Consider the following 24,829-nt stretch of genomic DNA (forward strand, 5'->3'; position numbering starts at 1 on the left):
GCATATTGAAAACAAAACTGCGAATCATGAACACTCTAGATAGACATAGTATTAAGGAATTCAAGACGAGGTTTATTGCTTAACCATTAAAGTTTGTAGATAAGACATCAACATAATCGTATGAATGCTATTGTGATTATGTATGGGTATGAGGTGAGGATTTCATCATAGGAAACATTGTTGTTACATGTGTTTTAAGGAAGTTAGTTCATGAACCGAAAAGAAAATCGCCAGGCGTTATTTGGGTTGTTCTTCATTGCATATCTTATGAACGACCAATATGTGTGATTAGTATAACCGCTCATGACTTGTTTGTGTTGTTGGTAAAACTATTCACATGAGGCCTGAATTTTGTATTGGTATGACTGTTATTAGTGTAACCGATCTTAAGTAATCACCTGTTGGAATGATCGAGTTTGTGTAGTTTGTAGGACCTAACACTGGGTAAAGGGGAACCGATCCTAGTAAGAGGTGCAACACATCACAAAGGGGAATCGATCCTTGTATGGGGTGCAACAAGGTTTATAGCAGAAAGGGGAACCGATCCTATGGACATGTGCAACACGTTTTTAGGCAAAGGGGTACCGATCCTATGGACATGTGCAACACATATGAGTTAAATACCATATATATGTGGGGAACCTATCCTAGTACCTAGTCAACCGAATTTTGGGAAGCTAGTGTGACTATGCACAGTACTCACATGGATGTAGAACCAAAACCTTTTTTTGTAGAACCGTTAAACCCATGATTTGTGATTGACAAGTTCTTAATCAATCGCATAGCTCTTGAAAGTCAGATGAACTAATTCTAAACTTGTTTGGAAGTGTGGTAAATCGGTTTCAGGTAAGTAAGTATGAAAGAGGACTTACAAAGAAAAGGATGTCGACAGACTTTGAACACATGCAGTAATGCGTATATTTTTTATTGTTCAAAGATATTCCTTAATGGCTAATAAGGAAGTAAATGCCAGGATCAAAATTAAATAAGTTAAGAAAATTATTATAGAATATCTTGAGAATATTTTCGATTTTGAAAATTCCTTGGTGTCCAAACTTCCTTGTCCATAAATACTTGAAGTTTTCCTTTCTAGCAAACTAATCCTTCGTGACAGTAAACTTCTTCTATTGTACTGTTACTGGTGAAGCCTCCTATTCGGAGAGGAGAGTAACCTAATTAGGAGAAATCTCTTACGACCGCTCAGTTTAAAGTCTTCTTTGGGATTGAGAAGCTCTAGCGCATACCGTCGGTGGGAAACTAGATAATTGAGGTTTATCTTTTGTTTTCATATTGATTTTATTGACTAACGGTGGTTGAACTTTGATTGCACCTAGTTTGTTTATGCTTGAGAATCTTCTCTTCTGATATAAGATTCACTCAAACTAGTTCAAGGTTTCGACAGGGATGTTTAGACTGTTGTTAGTGCTAAAGACGATCTTGTGATAATCCATTGTTAACAGACTCCGTTCTGTGTGTGATTGATCACAAGAGATTCAAGTAGTTGTGTGCAGGTGTTTATTGAAGATCTAAGAAGATTTGAAGACACAGAAGAGATAGAAGATTTCTGACTTGGTTATATAAATCTTTGTGTGTGCATAATACTTGTTTCGGTAAAAGAGGATCCAACTATAATCGATCTATCTTTGTGGTATTTTGATAGAATATTTGTGTAGATCGGCATCAATACGTTTCCTTGGGATTAAAGGTATTGATTGCAAAATCTTAATGATTACCTTTTGGTGATTGTTCATAAGATAGTTCTTGGAACCTGGCAAAGGAGTTTATGTTAAGATAAAAAGAAAAGCCTTTGTCCAACTCATATCACTTGGTTGAAGAGAGTTGATAACAAACAAATTTGTTGTTCCTTTACTGTATGGAATACGAACCAAAGGAATTGGTCCAAGTACGTGACTTGTTTACAGGTCGGAGGCGTGGGAAAACTGACGGAACTAGGTGAACTGTAGGTTTAGTTGCTTGGTCTCAACTATACGAAGTTGGTTTATTTTGTATAGCGGCTTAATCCTGAGAGTATTCAATTCTGGACAAGGTCCCAGGATTTTTCTGCATTTGCGGTTTTCCTCGTTAACAAAATCTTGCTGTGTCATTTACTTTATATTTCCGCATTATAATTGTTTTATTATAATTAAAGTATATTACACAGATGTTAATTCTTATTTACTTGATAAGCAATCTTATTGTGTTTGGTTAAGTCCGAACCTTTGTATCAAGTAAACATACTTTGTTGTTGTATTGTCTCGATCTCGTATCCATAGATGATCACACGAAGTGTGAAACGATTTGTTGTATTGTCTCGACTCAGTCCATAGACACTCACTTTCGGAGAAAAGACTTATAGGAAGGAAAAGTTTTAGATTGAGGTACATTTGGGTACCCTCGCCTTTTCAAGTTGAGTATGGAGATGTTGCTTGATTTGCGTTAATATTACCTTTTATTTCAACTTAAGATGGGGAAAAATATCCATAAACTCATCATATGCGTTTTTTTTCCATATGAGAACAGTTGCAATCGAATTTTGTTGCCGGTGGTGGTAAAGAGGAAGATGAGAATCCGAAGAGTCTACATACTTCTTATTCAATTTAAAGTGTTTTTGTTGTTTATGTCCATTCATAGTCGACGAAAAGAGATCGACAGAGAAAATTTTATGCTCCGAGTGCAAAAAAAGAGCGGGATGCAGAAAAGAAAATATACCTTATTTGTGTGATTATGGTAATCTGGTATGTAAAAGACTTTGTAGAGAGATACAACAACATCTTGCAAGTACGTTTCCAGAAAATAACCTTCCTAGAGAAGAAATATCAAGAGTTTTCCATTTAAATTTTATTAGTTACTTGAATACAAAGACAAACATTTATGGGAACACTTGTATAAAAGATTATCCAAGATGAATCACTTTCAATAACACAAACACAAACACAAACAAAAAGAATATAAAAGTGTAGGGGAAAAATATCACACAAGAACAACTCACATCCTCGCCATCACTAAAATGATCGCTGATATAAGCGAAGAAAGAAATTAGGCGAAGGAATATAATGCGACAAAAGGAACCAACACGAGAACACCTACACGACGGATGTAACACGAAGAGCACGAAGCTGCAACGCGAGAGATAGTGACATCTTCCCAAAGCCTGGCGAATATGACAAGATAAACAGAGAACAACTAACAAAGATCTGCACGTGAACTCATTTGTCTTCTACCATGATGACCATCTATATAAGGGTTCAAATAATGAAGAGAGAGGCAGGTAAAAAAGAGTTCAGTCAAGAACAAGAGTAGAAAATCACCACTAGAAAAGAGATAAACACTAGAGTTATCTTATTATCATCATCTTCCTTATATGTATAAATCTTCATGATATCAACAAGAACACCACTTTACTCCATACAAAGCTCGTGTATAGATCATATCTAGTTTCAAGGGATGAATAATATCATTAATATTTGAGTTTACTTGCATGACTTAGACTTAGTGTTCTTATCATTTCTTTGGGTGTAGTTGTGGAATTTTCCGCAACTACAAAGAGATTACCCAAGTTGTTCTCGAAGGAGATCAGACACAACATGGATCAGGTGCACACCTTTTTGTGATCATCTGTAAACAAAAACCGAAAACACAACCACGCATCAAAAAAGAAACAACTGTAAACAAAAACAGAAAATACAACCATGCATCAAAATAGAAAAACTAATAGTATAAGCATGCAGACAACAAAACCCTAGGAAAAAACCCTCAAATGTTCTTGAAGGAGAGACGCGCCGAAACAGTGAGATTGATTCGGCTTGGAAGTTTTATAGCGAGAAGCCGAGCCAAAAAAAAAGTATTTTTAATATGATAGGAAACTACATCGAGCTATTCGGAACTAATGTTACATTTTCCAAAAAAAAACTCCAGAAAGATAATTTTGTGCATTACACATAAATTCTCCTTTTAAGAAAGGGCCTTCCTTTATGTACCCCTAAAAACACTAATGGTACCCCTTTATTTCTATATCCATAGAACTATTCTATCCACCCATCAAATTTCCTAGAAACTTGTGCCCCAAAATATATTTATTTCCTCCAAGCTTTTCTAGGGCAGCAAAAATTGAGATGATGATTAAATATCTCAAATCGAATCAATCTCACAAATTGTTCCCGATTCTCGACATATTTACTCCAAAATATGTTCCACTGACGCTCATCGGCTACCATTTGGTCTTTGAGGATGCCTTCTTTGGAGGAGTTTACACGACAAGTTTTCAACTGACCAATTGTTTCGCCAGCTTAGTTTCAACATTAAAACTTCAAAATTTGATCTTGCACAAGGTAAATAAGAGCAATATAACTCTTCACTAATACTTTTCCTAAATTTATGTACACTCATTACAATACAGAAATAAAAAATGCATCGACACGGGACGGGACGGAGCCCCACGCATAGCCAATCAAAAATGCGTTTCCATGGGGCAAAACGAAAACCCTCGCACACCAAGTTAACCGTCACTTTTCATTGTCCGAAACAATTTTTTTTTGAGTTTTGTGAAACGAGAGTTCTGGTGAGGGCACTTAATTAGCAACGTATGATTGATTTAAAAATTACAAACTCAAAAGGAAAACTTAACTTACCGTATTTGGAGTTCTATGGAAGTCCAAATTCAATTCGCAAGTCGAGTGCCTATCACATTAGGACTCCCTTTTCCAAAATTATACGTAAAGGGAAAAAACCTCACATATTTCTGCGAAAATAAAAGGAAAAAAATAAATAAAATCTGCACAAATTTCATATTTTCTTCCACTTTTTAAATGCAGAACGGGGCGGGATGACACTAAATAAAAAATACATCTCCGCGCACACCACATCTTAAAAATGGTAAAAGGAAAAAAAATACCCGGTGCGTAGCACGGACACTAATCTAGTTATATATGCAAACCAACGCAAATTACGTGCCTAAAGCATTCTTTCGCAACAGAACAAATGTAAGTGTTTCAAAGTTACGGCCAGAACAAAAGTTGGCACCACGTGATTCAATGGCCGAATTTTCAAATGGAGGGGAGGCAGTGTACATCGCATTGTTTCGTGCGGGTAAGATAAATCAGTTATGGACTCTAGCTTCAGTAATCGATAAATAAATACCTCATCAGATTTCCCTTTCCATGAAGTCATAAGCTCTCTTCTTTGGTTACAAAATGGAGGGTAAAAACAGAAACAATTTTAAATGGTTGTTTATCATCTTCCAATGTTACAATTTAATCCTCACAACCATTGTCCCGGCAGTTGCTGAAATTTACTAAGCAACCAATATAATTAAATCAGTAACGATCCTAAAAGAAGAAAAAAAAATGATATGAGAAGAGAAAATGTCAGCTTAGAGATAAGGACAACTTTTTCGACATTAAACAAATGAATTGCAATAGGTAAGGGGCATCACTTCTACATAGTTGTGTGTGTAATCATGCAGTGGATGAATCATTGTTGGCTGAATAATCTACTGCAACTTGGATTATTCAATTATTCATTTTTTATATAACTAAAGTCTAAAGGATTAACTTAACTAGCTGGACCATCCATCCATAGAAGTCCGTTAACGAAAAGCTGAATTAGCTCAACCCTTCTCTTATCTAATTTCAATTGTTGAGTTTTCTTCTTCTTTGAGTTCTTTGTTTGATCGAACTATTATTATAAAAAATGGCTGGAAAAGCAATAGGGATAGATTTAGGAACAACATATTCATGTGTTGGAGTATGGTTATCACAAGAGAATCGTGTGGAGATCATTACTAATGATCAGGGAAATCGCACTACTCCTTCCTATGTTGCTTTTAATGGGTATGAACGTATGGTTGGTGATGCGGCTAAAAATCAAGTTGCTGTGAATCCTAGCAACTCCATTTTTGGTAATCTGTTTGACATCTTTAATTTCGTAATTATTTTAACTTGATATCTAGATTTTCCATTATGCTTTTAAGGTTGGTTTTATGATCATAAAGGTTGGTAGTGTGGATTAGTCAGATTACTCTGGCCTCATGCCGTGGTTATATATAGATAGACCACAAATGACTCGACTTGTGAGTCATTTTTCTAGGTATTGGTTTCGAAATCCATAGTCAAGTATGGGGGTTCTTGTAGCGCCCTGGAATGAACCATATGCACTAGGCGTGTGATTACAATAAAAGAACACATCAATGAGTCTGAACTGTTTTCTATTTTCTTCACTGCATGATAATAGTAGTTGTTTTATCAGTTCACTGCTCTTAAAGTTAGCATCTTAAGGTCGTTTCCGGAATTTGTTTTCTGCTTTGTAGATGCGAAACGCTTGATTGGTAGGAAAATGAGTGATAGCTTTGCTCAGAGTGATATGAAGCTATGGCCCTTCAAAGTCATTCCTGGCGTCAACGAGAAACCCATGATTCAAGTCAGTTACAAGGGCAAGGATATACATTTTTCAGCCGAGGAAATTTCAGCCATGATTCTGAGTAAGATGCGAGAAACTGCTGAAGCGTACCTTGGTTCAATCGTTAAGAACGCTGTTATAACCGTCCCAGCTTACTTTAGTGATTCTCAGAGACAAGCTACAAAGGATGCTGGTAAAATTGCTGGTCTTAATGTACTTCGAATCTTGAATGAACCAACGGCGGCTGGAATTGCTTATGGTCTTGATAAGAAAGTGGCCGGTGTTGGTGCGAAGAATGTTCTTATCTTCGATCTTGGTGGTGGTACTTTTGATGTTTCAATACTTACCATTCATGGGGATATCCTTGAAGTCAAGGCAACATCTGGAGATACACATCTTGGAGGAGAGGATTTTGATAACAGGTTGTTGCATCACTTTGTTCAGGAGTTCAATATGAAGTACAAAATGGATGTTAGTGGAAACCCAAAGGCTCTTACGAAGTTGAGAGCATCATGTGAGAGAGCCAAACGAACCCTCTCATCTACTGCTAGGACAACCATTGAGATTGATGCTTTGTATGAAGGAGTCGATTTTCATACATCCATTACTCGTGCTAAATTCGAACACCTGAACATGGATGTGTTTATGAGATGTATGGAACCTATTGAAAAGTGTTTGAAAGATGCAAAGATGGATAAGAGTGCCATTGACGAAGTTGTCCTCGTAGGTGGGTCCACTAGAATTCCCAAAGTTCAGTCTCTATTGCAGGATTTATTTAACGGGAAGGAACTCTGCAAGAGCATCAACCCTGACGAGGCTGTAGCTTATGGTGCTGCAGTGCTAGCTGCTCAGTTGACTGGTGATGGTAATGAGAAGGTGCAAGACTTGGTGTTGTTGGATGTTACCTCTCTTTCTCTTGGTATTGAGACATCTGGAGGTGTTATGGATATATTGATCCCAAGGAACACAACCATTCCTACCAGGATAGAAGAATTCTACAGTACCCATGTGGATAACCAAAGTAGTGTGTTGATTCAGGTGTATGAGGGCGAGAGAACTAGAACTATTGACAATAACTTGTTGGGTCAGTTCAGGCTACAAGGAATTCCACCAGCACGTCGTCAAGTTCCTAGGCTCACAGTATGTTTCGATATGGATGCTAATGGCATATTGAGCGTGTCTTGCGAGCACAATATGACAGGGAACAAAAATATGATCAAAATTACGGATAACAAAGTGAGGTTGTCAGATGCTGAGATCAAGAGGTTGGTTCAAGAAGCTGATAAGTACAAAGCAGAAGATGAACATCACAAGAAGAGAGTGGAGGCAAGGAACTCTTTTGAGAATTACACATACGGCATGTTGGAAAAGATCAATAGCATCAAATGGATGCTAACAACGGATGACAATAAGAAGATAAATGCTGCAGTCAACAAAGCCATTCAGTGGTTGGATAGCAAAGAACTAGCTGATGCAGAGGATGTTTACAACGAGAAGTGGGAGTTGGAGAGTGTGTGTAATCCTATCATCCATAAGTGTGGAGGTGCAGGATCTTTCAATAGGAGCTAGCAGCGGTTTGATTAACATCGAGGAGGACTACTAAAATGGGATCTCTCCTTTAGTTTGGTTCAATGAAACACTTGTCTTTGCAGTTTTGCAACCTCTATATCCACTTATAAGTGGGATCTCTCGTGTAAGTTGTTATCTTTGTGTTTTGTGAATGTAGTTGCAGGAATTTGTACAACACACCCCTTATCATATCTTGATACCAATTTCTAGATCTAATCATCCTTATCACCTAATTATCAATATAAATGCTATAAATATAAATAGACACAGGGATTTTTTACATGGTTCGATCAATGTGATCTACATTCATGGTTCTTCACTATAATTGGTTTTGATGTTTACGTAAGATTCCATTAATGGAGTTTGGAGAGTTCTAGATCTAGTTTTAGTTTTAGGTGATGGAGGAAGAAGATGGTGTGCCTCCCTTTACAAAATGTGTATTGTCTCCTCTCTCTCCTGCTCTCTTTTCTTTATATATGCTAAGGGTAACTAGATGGGAAATTACAAATATAACCTTGCTAACAAATGAAGGAAACTTGGGTAAGATAATATGTATGCGATCATATCTTGCTAACTGGCTTCCACTCTAGAATAGCGCCACGCGGTGAGTGTCATTTTTTGTATCTACATTTTGCCTCTTTTTCTTGAATATCGCTTGAAGAGCGGTCTTTAAGGAAAAATTCACCTTGTTGAAGTTGTTGGAGCGAGACGCGTGGTGTTGGAGTAGCCTTTGATCTTTGTTGATTAAAGAACTACGCGAAAGAATACTTTTCTTGAAAAGTACGTACTTGCCTCTATTCTTTTGTGAAGTTCCGAAGAATTGTTGTGCGAAGTATGCATAAAGTATCCGACCTCGAATGCGAATAAGAAGTATGCGCTCAAATCAAATGAAACTACTACTCCATGCTCTCTGCCTCATGCTATGTTGTAATGCAAATAAGAATTTAAATTAGTATTCAATATTTCAAATGTCAAAAAATTTCATTTATGTGCGATTTCAAATCGTTTTGTTTGTCTCATTTCCTTTGTATGACTTGTTTCGTCTCATTTGGTAAATACTTCCCATGGAAATGATCCTAATGAGGTCTGATTTTGCCTATTGTATAGGTTTTATTATGCCTCCTACTACTCCCCATGTTAAATACCATATCATTTGAAGCAAAGCAAATATGCAAGAGAAATATTAAAAACTGAGATATGCGAGACTTTTCTCGAATCTTTGTAATTGTGCGATTGTATCGCATTTTGTAAACCAAATCAAAAACTTTTTATTTGTTCTAAGTAAAGTAAAACGTTCAAGGAAATGACACTTAGCTTTTATGTGAGTTGTTGTTGTTGTCAAAGAAGTGAATAAATGCCTTGAAATGTATGAACGTCGCGTAGCAAATAAAAGTGTGAGAAGCGGGACTTGAACCCTTGACCTGCCTCTTGCTTTTTCTCGCACCATACCAACTGTGCTAACCCTCTCATGAAAGACTGTGCGAAATAATCAAAGACCAACTGTGCGAACCGTGCTAACCCTCTCTTGCGAAATAATCAAAGACCAAGTGTGCGAACCCTCTCATGCGAAATAATCAAAGACCAACTGTGCGAGAGGCAATTCTGTATAAATTTCGCGTAACAAAAACAAATGTGCGAAATTCTGTATAAATTTCGCGTAACAAAAACAAATGTCCGAGAGGCAAGAATTGATCCCATGACCTACTCCTTGCGATGTACCGCACTGAACCATCTGTGACAACTCTGCTATGCGAAATAACTAAACAACTGCAGACCTTTATCCTCATCTTCACCCTTAATAGCTTAAATATTAATACGCGAAAAAAGACATGGGTGAGGTGGGAATCAAACATGCGACCTCGGAGGCACATACTGTTTTCTTAACCAACTGTTCAAGCATCTCTATGCGAAGCAAATGCATAACATTTTTATCTTATTTTTTTATTCTCCCTTGGAGCAAACGTATGTGCGACAAAAAACATGTGAGAGGTGAGATTCAAACGCGCAGTGTGCAACTCACAATCTAAACTTCTGACCATTTGTATTGATTTCATTTGTGCGAAGGAAACTACTATGTTTTATCCTTATCTTTCATACGCCTTTGAAAATGAGAAGAATATGAAAAAAATATGTATGTGCACGAATCCGAACACGTGACCTATTGTTTGTTCATCCCAACTTGAATCCTTTGTACTAATATTCGCTTATGAACTTTGTAGATCCAGTATGATTTGTTGCAGGTAGGATAAAATCCTTTACTCTCTCCCTAATTCTGGACGCCAAAATATAGTTGCAAGAAATCCTACAACCACATCCATTCAAGATTAAGTAATTGTCTAGAAAATCATGGTGAAAATCATTTGTTTATTCCTCAAGATCTTAAGATTGAATACAAAATATTACAAAGACTTTACTTGCTCTCCAAATAAACTTTCTCTCTCCTAATTTCTTATATGACACTCACCTTAGAGACCCCCCCAATACACAATTTCCTTCCCTTTATATAGGGTAACACACAGTGATTCCGTAAATAGGGATCTATTAACTGTCATCCACTATGTATTACCCTATATAAAGGGAAGGAAACTGTGTATTGGGGGGGGGGGGGGGGGGGGGGGGTTCTCTAAGGTGAGTGTTATACAAGAAATTAGGATAGAGAAAGTTTATTTGGAAAGCAAGTAAAGTCTTTGTAATATTTTGTATTCAATCTTAAGATTTTATGAAATAACCAAATGATTTTCACCATAATTTTTTAGAGAATTACTTAATCTTGAATGGACGTGGTTGTAGGATTTCTTGCAACTACGGTGAAAGTGGAAAAACTCTTTTGGTTTGCTTTGTAAACATGTCTCAGACTCAGTGACCAACCAAATGAACATATTTTATTTTCTCTAAATCTCACCACCTCCAAACTTGTCCTAGTCATGACAGACTCATACTTTTCTCCTGTCAACAAAATGTTACATGAGAAAAATATCATCAGTTTTTCTCTTAGGGAAATTGCATAAATGTTACTAACTTAAATACCTAATGATTAGTTATAGAACAATCATAAGTATCATCATACTAGTATTTAAAACCAGTTTCGAATTGGCTTTCCGCAGTTGTGCATGGTTTAAGAAAAGAAAACCGATGATTCAATCAAATCGTAGGTAATAAAAACAAATTTGAAGCAATGTCTCTTAAGGAATTCGCAATATATAGTTGTATTTAGGAATCTGGGATAGTAACGTTAGTTTAATGATAAAATCTAATTGATTTAAAATCCAAAGACCGGGCAATGAATGAACCAATTTGTGAAGTAATCGTGCTGGGATGAATAAATTGATTGCCGAATAATTTAAAACAACTTGTACTACTTATTCATATATTCTTCGAGGGTTAGACTTTTGGTGCTGTACTAGGACCATCCTATTTAGTTTGGTAAGGGAAAAAAGCTACATAATTAAGCTCAACCTTGCTCCTTTCTAATTTCAACTATTGATTTTTTTTTTTCTTTTCTAAATTTTTGTTTTTAGTACTTTTGTTTCGGATTGGGTTGTTTTTTGAGTACTTGAGCAACTAAAATGGTTGGAAGAGCAATAGGAATAGATTTAGGAACAACATATTCATGTGTAGGAGTATGGCAGAATGACCGTATTGAGATTATTGCTAATGATCAAGGAAATCGTATTACACCTTCTTATGTTGCTTTTTCTGATAATGAACGTATGATTGGCGATGCTGCTAGAAATCAAGTCGCTATGAATCCTACCAACACAATTTTCGGTAAGCCTTTTGGGGCCTTAATTTACACCATGTATGATATCCGAATACTTCATTACCAGTTTTTGTATTTACACCATGTAAGAAGCCTTTTGTTGGCTTCTTGGTTATTGAACAGTTTTTGTATCTTTTAGTATGATAGTATTTATGTTTGGTTACCCAATCGAGGATATGATGAACTCTTTATTGTTCAGTGATAATTGCGTGAACTCAATTTTGCTTTATAATTATTAGCATCTCGAGATATTGAGCTACCAGGTTCAAGTGATTTTTTTGTTTTATTTTCTTTGGTGCACTTCTCTTTGAAGTGCCTTTTGCTCTGTAAATAACTTTGCTTTTCGATACATACGGACTTATCCAAAAAAAATTAGCATCTCGAGATTAGTGTCTGAATATGTTTTCTGTTTTGTAGATGCAAAACGTTTAATTGGTAGGAAATTCAGCGACAGCTTTGTTCAGAGTGATATGAAGCTATGGCCCTTCAAAATCATTCCTGGCTTAGACAACAAACCCATGATACAAGTCAATTACAAGGGCGAGGATGTAAAGTTTTCAGCTGAAGAAATATCATCTATGGTTCTCACAAAGATGAAAGAAACTGCCGAACTTTATCTTGGTTCAACTGTTACGGATGCTGTTGTTACAGTTCCTGCCTACTTTAATGATTCTCAGCGTCAAGCTACAAAGGATGCTGGTACAATTGCTGGACTTAATGTACTGCAAATCCTAAATGAACCAACAGCAGCTGGAATTGCTTATGGTCTTAATAAAGCGACAACTATTGGTCCAAACAATGTTCTTATCTTTGATTTTGGTGGTGGTACTGTTGATGTTTCGATACTCAGCATTAATGGGGGTATTTTCAAAGTCAAGGCTACATCTGGAGATACACATCTTGGAGGGGAGGATTTGGATAACCGGTTGCTAAATCATTTTGTGCAAGAATTTAAGAAGAAGTACGAAAAGGACATTAGTGGAAACCCAAGGTCCCTTAGGAGGCTGAGAACATCATGTGAGAGAGCCAAACGAACCCTCTCATCTACTCCTAGGACAACCATTGAGGTTGATGCTTTGTACGAAGGAATAGATTTTCATACTCCTATTACTCGGGCTAAATTCGAAGAGCTGAATATAGATTTGTTCAGGAAAAGCATGGAACCTGTTGAGAAATGTCTGGCTGACGCAAAAATGGATAAGAAAGCCATTCATGAAGTTGTCCTCGTTGGTGGGTCCACTAGAATTCCGAAGGTTCAGGTTATTTTGCAGGAATTCTTCAATGGAAAGAAACTCTGCAACAGCATCAACCCTGATGAGGCTGTGGCTTGTGGTGCTGCCGTGCAAGCTGCTATTTTGAGTGGTCGAGGTAAAGAAAAGGTGCAGGACTTGGTGTTGTTGGATGTTACCCCTCTTTCTCTTGGTGTTGAGACATTCGGAGGTCTTATGAGTGTAATTATCCCAAGGAACACAAGCATTCCCGTCAAGAAGGAAAAGATCTACACTACCACCTTAGACAATCAAAGCAATGTATTGTTTCCGGTGTACCAAGGTGAGAGAGCTAGAGCCCGTGACAATAACTTGTTGGGTGAGTTCGTCTTGCAAGGAATTCGTCCAGCACCTCGTGGTGTTCCTAAATTTACTGTATGTTTTCATATGGATGAAGATGGTATATTGAATGTGTACGCTGAGGAGAAGACAACAGGAAACAAAAACAAGATCATTGTTACAAATAACAAAGGGAGGTTTTCGAAGGCTGAAATTGAGAGGTTAGTTCAAGAGGCTGAAAAATACAAATTGGAAGATGAAGAACTACGCAGAAGGCGTGCTGAAGGTGATCAATGAAATGCTAGCAGCAAGATGAATAGATTCATCACTAAGATGTACTTTCAACCGGTCCTCCCACTATCTAAGCAGTCATTTTGAGTTCGTTTTAATTGGTAGGGGTTTGTTGTATTGGTTTGCATTTGGTGTTATTTAAATTTGCTCTGTATAAAAGTTGGTTTCCTCAAACGTTTATTAAGTTAAAAATTTAAGTTCAAAGAGAAGTGATCGTCAGTTGAAATATAACATGAACTTGGCAATGAGTAAAAACAACAATCAAAGACCGAAAGTGCTTCCTAGCTATCACCAAACCAGTACACAATAATGAGTTACCCACTAACAAGACAACCAATTAAACCCTAAATTTGTGGGTTTTTTTGTTGCATAAGTTCGGGTGAAAAAAAACTTCACCGTAAAGTACCCCTATATTTCACTTTACACTAAAAAAGTGTATCCATCACGGCCTGGGGAGTTGATGAATGATTTTTTCTCCCCCAATCTAAATTGTAAAAATGTCTTTTAAACATATATAGGGAGGGATAGTTGGTTGAAGGTACATATGCGGACCATGTACCAAGTAAGCTTCATAGCTTAGCCGAAAGAGTATAAATGATTCCTAGGCCTCATTTATAGATATGTATTCTTACCAATAGAGCGTGTTAAGCATGGGCATCACTATGCCATGCCGCAGACCAAGTATTCATCACTTGGATGCATTTTTATGGAACGGTATATATGGACTAGGCTAATACCATTATTGCTTGGCCACGACCATGCAAACGAGTTGTCTTAAGCTTCCGTCCTTTCGTGGATGAACTAAGGTCTTTGCTTGATCCCTTTAGAGTAGGAAAGGGTACGTAGGCAGCCGCAATGAGTTGTAGCATTGACGGTCCAGCATTTTGTCGCTCATATCATCTAATTGTGAGATGATTGCAACATTCTGGTCTCTCACATCATCTGGATCGGTAGCTAGACGCAAGAGATGATTGTGGCCAAACTTGATGAGGTAAGTTGAATTCCATTCACTGGATGCTCATACTTCCTAGCGATGCGTTCGACATGGGCTAAAAACACGAGTGTCGTAATTTAGCTCAAGAGGAGTCCATTTTTATGGGAAACTTCCCAAAGATCAAGACATGTGATCCATAGATCCACATGATCAACAAAATTTAGCCAAATTCCATCGTTTAGGGCCTCAAAAGGCCGATTTTGCCGTTTTAGGAAAGTTTTTGTTTTCTTAATAAACCCTTCGCGGAACAAGGGTAAGTTGGAACGACGTAGAAGCTAAGTTAGCTGCATCATGCTCCACGAGCATGCTTGCAAGGGAAAATGGACGTGCATTTTCCTAGCTTTGAGGCCGAATCGTAGCTTCATTATGGCGCATCGGGGAAGTTATGGCCTGCGCGCCAGGCGTAATTTTCCGGTCCGTCACATATATCTACTTGCCGTGGAGGGTAAATGATCCGACAATCCTGAAAATTGTCTAACGATCCTGAACCGGGCTCGATGAACCTTAAAAATGTTGTAGGAGGTCGATTTTCCACCAACCAAAAACCCCAAAAACTTGAAATGACGAACCCTTTTTGGGAAATGATGTAACGAACCTGAAAGCGGTGTCACGATCCTGAACCAAAATCGACGAACCTGAAAATTGATGTAGAAAATCAATGTGGCAATAAGTAAAGGGTAAATATGTAAAGTAAATTACTCATAACTAAAATTAGATGGAAAAACTAACGTGAGGGTACTTTAAGAAATTTCAAAATAAGGGGGCCATTTTTTTTTGGATTTCTGAGAGAGGGGTACTTTATCAAAAATCTCAAAAAAAATAACTCGAGATTATACAAGGGAGACAAATCGTGTTTTCGACTGATATCATCATTTTTTTACCCAATGGATGGGAGTCCGTTAGTCTCATCGTGTTCGTGGTCTGATAGAATATAGATCAGACAGTGAGAAAATAACCCTTAAGACTTTTCAATGTCAACTAATGTGTTGCTTTCGCATACAAGAAAATATGTACCAGTGGTAATCCGAAGACCAGGCAATGAAAAGAATATTGTGAAATAATAATCATGCTGGGGATGAATGAATTGATGGCTTAAGCTTGAATTATTTAAAACAACTTGGACCATTCAACTATCAATTTTTGTACGATCAAAGGTTGAACTTTTAGGTATTGGACCAGGCAATTTGTGAAGCAACCGTGCAGTGTATGAATGCATGAATTGATGCCTGAATTATTTATCCGATTTTCCATTTTCTACGATTCCATGATTGAACTTTCGGTCTAAACCGCTCGTTGACTTGTTCGGCCATTGGAAGCGTGTTATGGGGATAAGCTATAAGAAATAATAGCTCAACCATTCTCCTATCCAAAACGATTTGCGTTTCTGAGTTTCTATTTTGTTACCTTGATTGAGCTGTCTGTTGATATTGTTATCATGGTTGGAAGAGCAATAGGGATCGATTTAGGGACAACATATTCATGTGTTGGAGTATGGCAAAATGACCGTGTTGAGATTATTGCTAATGATCAAGGAAATAGAACTACACCTTCTTACGTTGCCTTCACTGATACCGAACGCATGATTGCGATGCCGCTAAAAATGAAGTCGCTACGAATCCTACCAACTCGGTTTTCGTATCTTATAGTATATGAAAAGTATTTTGATGCAGCGAGCTTTTCATTTTTGTGGACCAGATAAGCTGTTTTTTGTTCTTTCAATTGATAGATAATATTGTAGGTAATACTAAATGTTTCAAGAAAAGGATAATGATATGAATGCTTCTAAATAATTCTTTTCACAGTCTGCTTTCTGTTTTTGTAGATGCAAAACGTTTAATTGGTAGGAAATTCAGCGACGGCTTTGTTCAGAGTGACATGAAGCTATGGCCTTTTATAGTCATCGCTGGGATGGACGAAAAACCCATGATTGAAGTCAATTACAAGGAAAAGTTATACAGTTTTCAGCTGAGGAAATATCATCTATGGTTCTTACTAAGATGAAATATATCGCCGAACTTTATCTTGGTTCTACTGTTAAGGATGCTGTTCTTACAGTCCCTGCTTATTTTAATGATTCTCAGCGTCAAGCCACTAAAGATGCTGGTACGATTGCTGGCCTTAATGTACTGCAAATCCTTAATGAACCAACGGCTGTTGGAATCGCTTATGGCCTTGATAAGAAGATGACCAGTGACGGTGCCAACAGTGTTCTTGTCTTGGATCTTGGTGGTGGTACAATTGATGTTCCGATACTCGCCATTAATGGGCGTATCTTTGAAGTCAAGGCTACAGCTGGAGATACACATCTTGGAGGAGAGGATTTCGATAATAGGATGTTGAATCACTTTGTGAAAGAGTTCAAGAAAACATACAAAAAGGACATTAGTGGAAACCCAAGGACTCTTAGAAGACTGAGAACTTCATGTGAGAGGGCAAAGAGGACTCTCTCATCAACTGCTCGCACAACCATTGAGGTTGATGCTTTTTACGAAGGAATAGATTTTTATACTCCCATTTGTCGTGCCAAATTCGAAGAGTTGAACATGGATTTGTTCAAGAAATGCATGGAATCTGTTGAGAGGTGTTTGGCTGATGCAAAGATGGAAAAAAGAGCCATCAACGAAGTTCTCATGGTTGGTGGATCCACTAGAATTCCCAAGGTTCAGGCTGTTTTGCAGGAATTGTTTAATGGAAAGAAACTCTGCAATAGCATCAACCCTGAGGAAGCTGTGGCTTGTGGTGCTGCTGTGCAAGCTGCTATTTTGAGTGGGGCGCGTACTGAAAAGGTACAGGACTTGATTTTCTTGGATGTTACCCCTCTTTCTCTTGGTCTTTGGAAAAGTGGAGGTGTTATGGATGTGATCATCCCCAGGAACACAGTTATCCCCTTCAAGAAGGAAAAGGTCTACACTACCATTGAGGACAATCAAACTACTGCAGTGTTCCCGGTGTACCAAGATGAGAGTGCCAGAACCCGTGACAATATTTTGCTAGCTGGGTTCGCGTTAAAAGGAATTTTTCCAGCACGTCGTGGTGTTCCTGAGTTCATAGTATGCTTTGATATGGACGCGAATGGTATATTGAATGTGTTTGCCGAAGATAAGACCACTGGGAACAAAAATATGATCACTGTTTACGGATAACAAAGGCAGCTTGTCAAAGGCTGAGATTGAGAAGTTAGTTCAAGAGGCTGAAATTTACAAATTAGATGATGAAGCATTACGCAAACAGCGGGCGGAGGAAGACGATCAATAAAATTTGAGATAATAAATTGACGTAGACGATGTGACTGGCTAGATGAAGAAGTTAGAGAATGTCCATCATCACTATCTAAGATTTGCTAGTGTGTATTTTCCTTCACGCTTTAATTTTCACGTTTATGTATGACAATATTTAAGATATCATTGATAAGTAAAAGAGAAAGTTTTCTTAAAAATGTAATTTTATACTACACAGCGATCATGGCCAACAACATATCCACGATTTGCAGTACATAAATTGTTCTTCACTGCAGGCCAACAATATATGCAAGTTCCAACATTTAAGTTCTACGTCAGACGTGCCACCAATTAGTAGATAATATTGAAAAATAGAAAAAAAAAAATTTGTCAACTTAAGAGAGATGCAGGATAGCACCTTTCAAGCTTAAACAATTGAATTATACCAACACTCCCATCATTTCTACATTATGAATAGAAGAACTTTTCTAAAGACCAGGCAATCAATGACCAATGTAATGTCTAGTTGCAACTTGCTAAGTCAAACCATATTTGGCTGTTCCTGGCTATGTTTCAGGGCAGTGAAAGAGTCCATTGATCAGTTTTGACAGCCGCGATGTCACTGAAATACAGTGGTACAAAAAAAAAATAACGGGAAGGAGATGTTAATAATGACGTTGGTGATAGTCTGTCAGTCTCGTGTTCTTCTGTCTGCTTGAGATATGTATAGGAAACCAGTAAGCTATGTTGACAAAGGCGAGCGCCTTTGGCGCTTAAGCTCCAAAGGCGCACTAAGCGCATCACCAGCGCCCGAGGAATCAAATTCTACAATACATTCCACTCTGGCGCCTTAGGCGAGCATGGCGCATTAGGCGCCTCGAGGAAGTCTAAGGCGCTAGACTAAGCTCCAAAGGCGCCATGGGTTGGTGATAAATATGTCCTTCTCCGTCTCCTTTTCCTTGTTATTTCGTCCATACTTCTTCATCATCTCTGCCTCCATTCTTCTTCATCATCTCGCCAATATCAAAGTATGGAAACTTTAATACAGAGAAATATCAACATTAATGAAACATCAATCAACATTGACAATCAATGATAAAAATATGGAAACAAATAGTAATCAAATTGGAATAACGTGATTAATGATCAAGATTTAAGGAAATAACGTGATTGAATATATTTTCTTTCTTTGGCAGAAAGTCTCGACTTTTCTCATTCCTTTTTCTTCTCAAGTGGTTTTCTATTTCGATACAAACTCTCCTATTATTCCTCCGCCAGCAAATCCTGGATTGGTACTGCGTATAACTTCCATATTGAGCCAAACATGACCGAGATTCTTCCATTTGTCCGTGAATATCTTCTTCTTCCCTTTTTAGTCGACAATCACTTTAAGTCTCCTATGTTTTTTTTGGATCTTGAAGACTTTGTTGGAGTTTGAACTAAACTCAAACTACATTGTGCGACAAGGTCTTAGGACCTGGACGTTGGGTTAAGCATAAATTTGATGTTTACTGAGTTGTTTGTGACCAAGTCACAAGTTAGTGGTATTAGTTGGGTTTGTTAGTACTAGTCTGTAGGAGAGTTTAGTGTGGTAACGTTGGCTGTAGTGCCTATTCTCTAGTATATCAGTTGAATCTGTTAAGTCTATATAAAGGCAATTCTTGTAATCAGTAAAGTGTGTAGGATGAATACAATGTAGTTATTCAAAGACTTTCATTATTCGCATCTGATTACTCTTATAACTTTTAATGTCACCAATCTGCGAAGCAACCCTTGCAAACAGCATGCAGTAACACCACTGAACCAACATACAGAGAATATATACGGTCCACACAGAAGCTCATTGCCGAACAGACGACACCAATTTTAAAATCCTTGATAACAATTTAGCCACAGAAAATCATATATTGACAGATTAAGAAAAAAAACAGTTTCACCTAGGAACGAGAACGACCATCACCAAAAGGAAAAGAATAATAACCACGCATTTTTCAGATCCATGATGACCCATTTCACACTACTCGGCACTTACACACTTTGAACTATATACCTTGGCACAAACTGTATGAACACAGATTTTCCCATCACATGATGCATGACTTCTATCTCTTCATGGATCTTAACGATGCCACCAACCACAAATTACAAAACACCACAAACTGACTACACATGGATTTCGTAAGGAAAAGAAACTCACCTATCCCAGCATCATCATACAAGATTAAATTCAAGGACTGCAAACCAGCATTACAATCCCAACACTGGCAGAGCCCACACCACACGATTGAGATGCTATAAATTAATCACTGTTGTGGTCCAAAACACTTCACATGGGCGACATAAAAATACCTTATCACCAAACCTCGTCTTTCACCGACTCACAAAACTCTTGCAAGTCGTACTTGAACATGACTTATCCTACAGACTTATCTTCCCTGTTTATCTCCACTAACTAATCCGAAGTCATCAATCCCATGAAAACCTCCAACTAAATCTCGTCCAAAATCTGAAAACAAGCAGACTAGAGCTGTCAAACGGGCAAGCTAGGGTCAACCCGGCCCTAGCTTGCTAACCCGTACTAGGGTTAGGGTCAATCCTAACCTAGTACTATTCACGAACAAGCTCAAAACCCCAACCCTAGCCCTAGACGGGTCTACCCTGAAGGGTTGGCGGGTTGGCTTGTTAATGTTATCAATTTAAAAATTAAATTTAAAATTTATGATTGTTTAGGATTATTCATTTAGTAAAGGTCGAACCTAGGTCAATTTGGTGTTTAACTAGAAGCCCCACCACTGAGTTGTAAAGTGGACGTTTTTATTGCCACTTAATCAACGATATAGCCGGTTACGGCGCTTTAGTTTTCTTAGGCAGAGAACCCTAACATCAACTAAGCATTTTACTTTTTTTTTTATCATTTTATAAGTTTAAATTAATGTGAGTAAGACTAACTCACTGTTTAAATTATGCTGGTCCTTTTATCAATTTAGGACATCCCGAATAAATATGTGATTGATGAATCTAAGTTGTAATGTAATTTATTGATTGATTATTTAAAATCTAAAAATTGTTATATTTGTTTGGGTAGATCCAAAATTAGCTTTATTTATTGATTTAAAATTAACTAATTCTAATATATGTTTGCAAATCATGGATTTTAAAGAGTTGGTGGGATTGAGGGATATATTTATTAATTTTGACGGGTAACCCGCGGATTGGCCCTAGCCCGGCTTGTTTTCTAGTAGGGTTGTATATGCCAACCCTAACCCGGCCCGTTTAGACAACAAGCCAAGCCGGGTTGAAACAAGCCGGGTTAGGGTCAACCCGCAAGCCGGGTTATAAATTGACAGCTCTAAAGCAGACGAACAAACTTCTCCCTCTATATTTTAGTTCTAAAAAAGTCGGTTATGATGATAGTGGTAGTGGATTCTCTTGGGACTGTATTCTTTTCGTTATTTAACAATGCAGTGGTATAGGAATCTAAAACAGCATATATTGTATTAGTGATCCCCTATGGCGCCTTAGGCGCGCCTAGGCGCTAGGCTTGGCGCCTCGCCTAGCGCCTAATGCAACATAGCCAGTAAGACAATGAATCTTACGACTTTTCAATCTAAAACAGAGAAAATGCATAGTAAACTAATGTGTTGCTTTCACAAAATATTGAATATCTGAATATGAACTAGAAATCGGAAGACCAGGCAACAAAAACAACATTGTGAAGAAATCATGCTGGGATGAATCAATTGTTTGGCTGAATATTTTATAGCAACTTGGATTATTCAGTTATCCATGTTTGTAAGATTCAAAGGTTAGACTATCGTGCTGAACCAACAACTTTTGACATGTTTGGCCATCCATTTAATGTCTGTTAAGGGGAAAAGACTAATATATAAGCTCAAGTACCCTTCTCCTATCTAATTTCAAGTGTTGATTTTCTTTTTTAAGTTTGTGTTTTGAGTTGTTTTTTTTTTTCTTTTTTTGATTGTGTTTTGAATATCTGATTGATAAAATGGTTGGAAAAGCGATAGGGATAGATTTAGGAACAACATATTCATGTGTAGGAATATGGCAAAATGACCGTGTTGAGATTATTGCTAATGATCAAGGAAATCGCACTACTCCGTCTTATGTTGCCTTTACTGATTCTGAACGTATGATTGGCGATGCTGCTAAGAATCAAGTTGCCATGAATCCTACCAACTCAGTTTTCGGTAAGTCTTTTGATGTCTTTTCATTAAGTTTGGTAATCTGGGTTTCATGAACATTTTGGTTAATAGAAAGTCTTTTGTATCTCATAGTATAAAGTATTTTCATGTACTAAGTTGTCTAATTTCACGCTGCGGATTCAATAACATGATGGTAAATGGTAAAATGTTTTTGATACCTAATTGTTAGATAATTTTGTTGGTAAAATGTTTCATGAGAATGATACAGTCATACGCACATCTTTTTTTTATTAGCATCTCCAAATTGTTTTCATTTTTGCAGATGCAAAACGTTTAATTGGTAGGAAATTCAACGACAGCGTTGTTCAGAGTGATATGAGGCTATGGCCCTTCAAAGTTATTGCTGGGAAGGACGACAAACCCATGATTGAAGTCAACTACAAGGAAAAGGTTATACAGTTTTCAGCTGAAGAAATATCTTCCATGGTTCTCTCTAAGATGAGAGAAATTGCGGAAGCTTATCTTGGTCCTAGTGTTAAGGATGCTGTTATTACAGTCCCTGCTTACTTTAATGATTCTCAGCGACAAGCTACTAAGGATGCTGGTACAATTGCTGGACTTAATGTACTGCAAATCCTTAATGAACCAACGGCGGCTGGAATTGCTTATGGTCTTGATAAGAAGGAGACCAGTCATGGGCCAAAGAATGTTCTTATATTTGATCTTGGAGGTGGTACTGTTGATGTTTCGATACTCACCATTGATGGGGGTGTTTTTGAAGTCAAGGCTACAGCTGGAGATACACATCTTGGAGGAGAAGATTTCGATAACAGGTTGTTAAATCATTTCGTGCAAGAGTTCAACAAGAAGTACAAAAAGGACATTAGTGGAAATCCAAGGGCTCTTAGAAGGTTGAGAACATCATGCGAGAGGGCAAAGAGGACCCTGTCATCTACTGCTAGGACATCCATTGAAGTTGATGCTTTGTATGAAGGAGTAGATTTTCATACGCCCATTACTCGTGCTAAATTTGAAGAGTTGAACATGGATTTGTTCAAGAAATGCATGCATCCTGTTGAGAAGTGTTTGGAGGATGCGGGGATGAATAAGACCGCCATTGATGAAGTTGTCCTTGTTGGTGGGTCGACTAGAATTCCAAAGGTTCAGGTTGTATTGCAGGAGTTTTTTGATGGGAAGGAACTCTGCAAGAGCATCAACCCTGATGAGGCAGTGGCTTATGGTGCTGCAGTGCAGGCTGCTATTTTGAGCGGTGAGGGTACTGAGAAGGTGCAGGACTTGGTGCTGTTGGATGTGACCCCTCTTTCTCTTGGTATTGAGGTTGGTGATGGTGTTATGAGTACATTGATTCCCAGGAACACAATCATCCCCGTCAAGACGGAAAAGCTCTACACCACCTCCACTGATAATCAAACTACTGTAGTGTTTCCGGTGTATGAAGGTGAGAGAACTAGAACCCGTGACAATAACTTGTTGGGTGAGTTCGAGCTAAAAGGGATTCGTCCAGCACCTCGTGGTGTTGCTAGGTTCATTGTATGCTTTGATATGGATGCAAATGGTATATTGAATGTGTTTGCCCAAGACATGTCAACTGGTAACAAAAATACCATCACAGTTACAAACAACAAGGGTAGGTTGACAAAGGCTGAGATTGAGAGAATGGTTGGAGAGGCTGAGAAATACAAATTAGAAGATGAAGAACTACGTAGGCAGCAGCGTGAGGAAGATGATGAATATTGAGAATTCAGGAAGCAATGTCAATAATGGTTTTGAGTTCATTTTATTATGCACTTTCTTGTACGGTTTCAATTTGCACTCCACAAATGTTTTTTTTTTTTTCAAACAACTCGTCTCTAATTTTTTTTTTCTTTTTTCGCAAAAACATAACACAACCACCTCTATCTAGTGACTTCCTATCCAAATAATCCTAAAAACAACCACCACCATCAAACCATTAAAGCTCACAAAGTATGGCTGCAACCACCCTCATAATACTACCTTCCAGAAACCCCTAACAATACAGGAAGCAGCAACAAAATTCAGACCTTGAATCATCAACAGCACCATGATACAATCACCTTTGCCACAGGTAACACTACCTTACAGCGACACAATAGAAAAAACACCACCAGCACCAGCAACAAAACTTGCACCTTGACAGCGGTAGCCGAATCAAACATCATTCCAACCACAAGAACCGTCATATCATTACAGCATTAAAGCAAAAGATAACTCCGAAACATGACCACCAAGACATCTTCCAACCAACTAGATTTCATAAAAAAGTGGCACCGGCTCATGCTGTTTACCGCCAAAGTGATCTTTGCAGAGAATCTTCTTAAATCCATGTGAACACTTAAATTGCCACAACACCTCCATCCCGGCTGGTGCACCATTCTTCGCCAAATAATCCACTGCTTTGTTATAGTGTCTTGGACATTTCTGGATCATAAATGGCTGACGGAGCATAGGTACCATCTCTGCAAGCTTCTCTAGGAGAGGCAAGACGAAGTGATAATCCTCTTTTGCATAAAGCATTACACATTTCTTACAGATAGCATCAAAAGAATTGTCTTTGTTGAACAAATGAAATTTACATCCATCTCTTGTCGGAAGAACACTGTTAACCAGCCGAACAACATGCTTTACATTGCAAAACAATTCAATGCCGAGAAGAGAATACTCTACTGCAAGTTCAATGCCTCTAATCATACCCTGCAACTGGTGATAACGGCAAGATACTAATTCCGTAGATGCCACAGACACAGCTGAAGCAACAATTGCTTTACCAAGTTTGTTGCGAATAATAACCCCATATCCTCCTCTTCTTCCCTTTCGAAATTACCCATCTGTATGTAAACAGTGATACCCATTGG

At 37.9% G+C, this 24,829-nt stretch overlaps 1 protein-coding gene and 1 pseudogene across 1 annotated transcript; both read left to right on the forward strand.

The window, feature by feature from the left end:
- Positions 1-5,617: 5,617 nt before the first annotated feature.
- LOC113320952 (heat shock 70 kDa protein 18-like) lies at positions 5,618-13,750 on the forward strand. Its single transcript, XM_026568857.1, has 4 exons — positions 5,618-5,896; positions 6,305-7,312; positions 11,542-11,730; positions 12,140-13,750. The coding sequence occupies exons 1-4, from the start codon at positions 5,689-5,691 to the stop codon at positions 13,564-13,566; spliced, it is 2,832 nt and encodes a 943-aa protein (XP_026424642.1). The 5' UTR covers positions 5,618-5,688; the 3' UTR covers positions 13,567-13,750.
- Positions 13,751-16,308: 2,558 nt separating this feature from the next.
- LOC113320975 lies at positions 16,309-23,768 on the forward strand (annotated as a pseudogene).
- Positions 23,769-24,829: the final 1,061 nt, after the last annotated feature.

Source organism: Papaver somniferum, chromosome 1 (genome assembly GCF_003573695.1).
Source record: "Papaver somniferum cultivar HN1 chromosome 1, ASM357369v1, whole genome shotgun sequence".
Taxonomy (NCBI): domain Eukaryota; kingdom Viridiplantae; phylum Streptophyta; class Magnoliopsida; order Ranunculales; family Papaveraceae; genus Papaver; species Papaver somniferum.

Coding starts and splice junctions, on each gene's coding strand:
- LOC113320952 (XM_026568857.1), top strand. CDS start 5,689: ATGGCTGGAAAAGCAATAGGGATAGATTTAGGAACAACATATTCATGT. Junction 5,897..6,304: donor TCCTAGCAACTCCATTTTTG/GTAATCTGTTTG, acceptor TCTGCTTTGTAG/ATGCGAAACGCTTGATTGGT. Junction 7,313..11,541: donor TGTTACCTCTCTTTCTCTTG/GTATTGAGACAT, acceptor TGGTTGGAAGAG/CAATAGGAATAGATTTAGGA.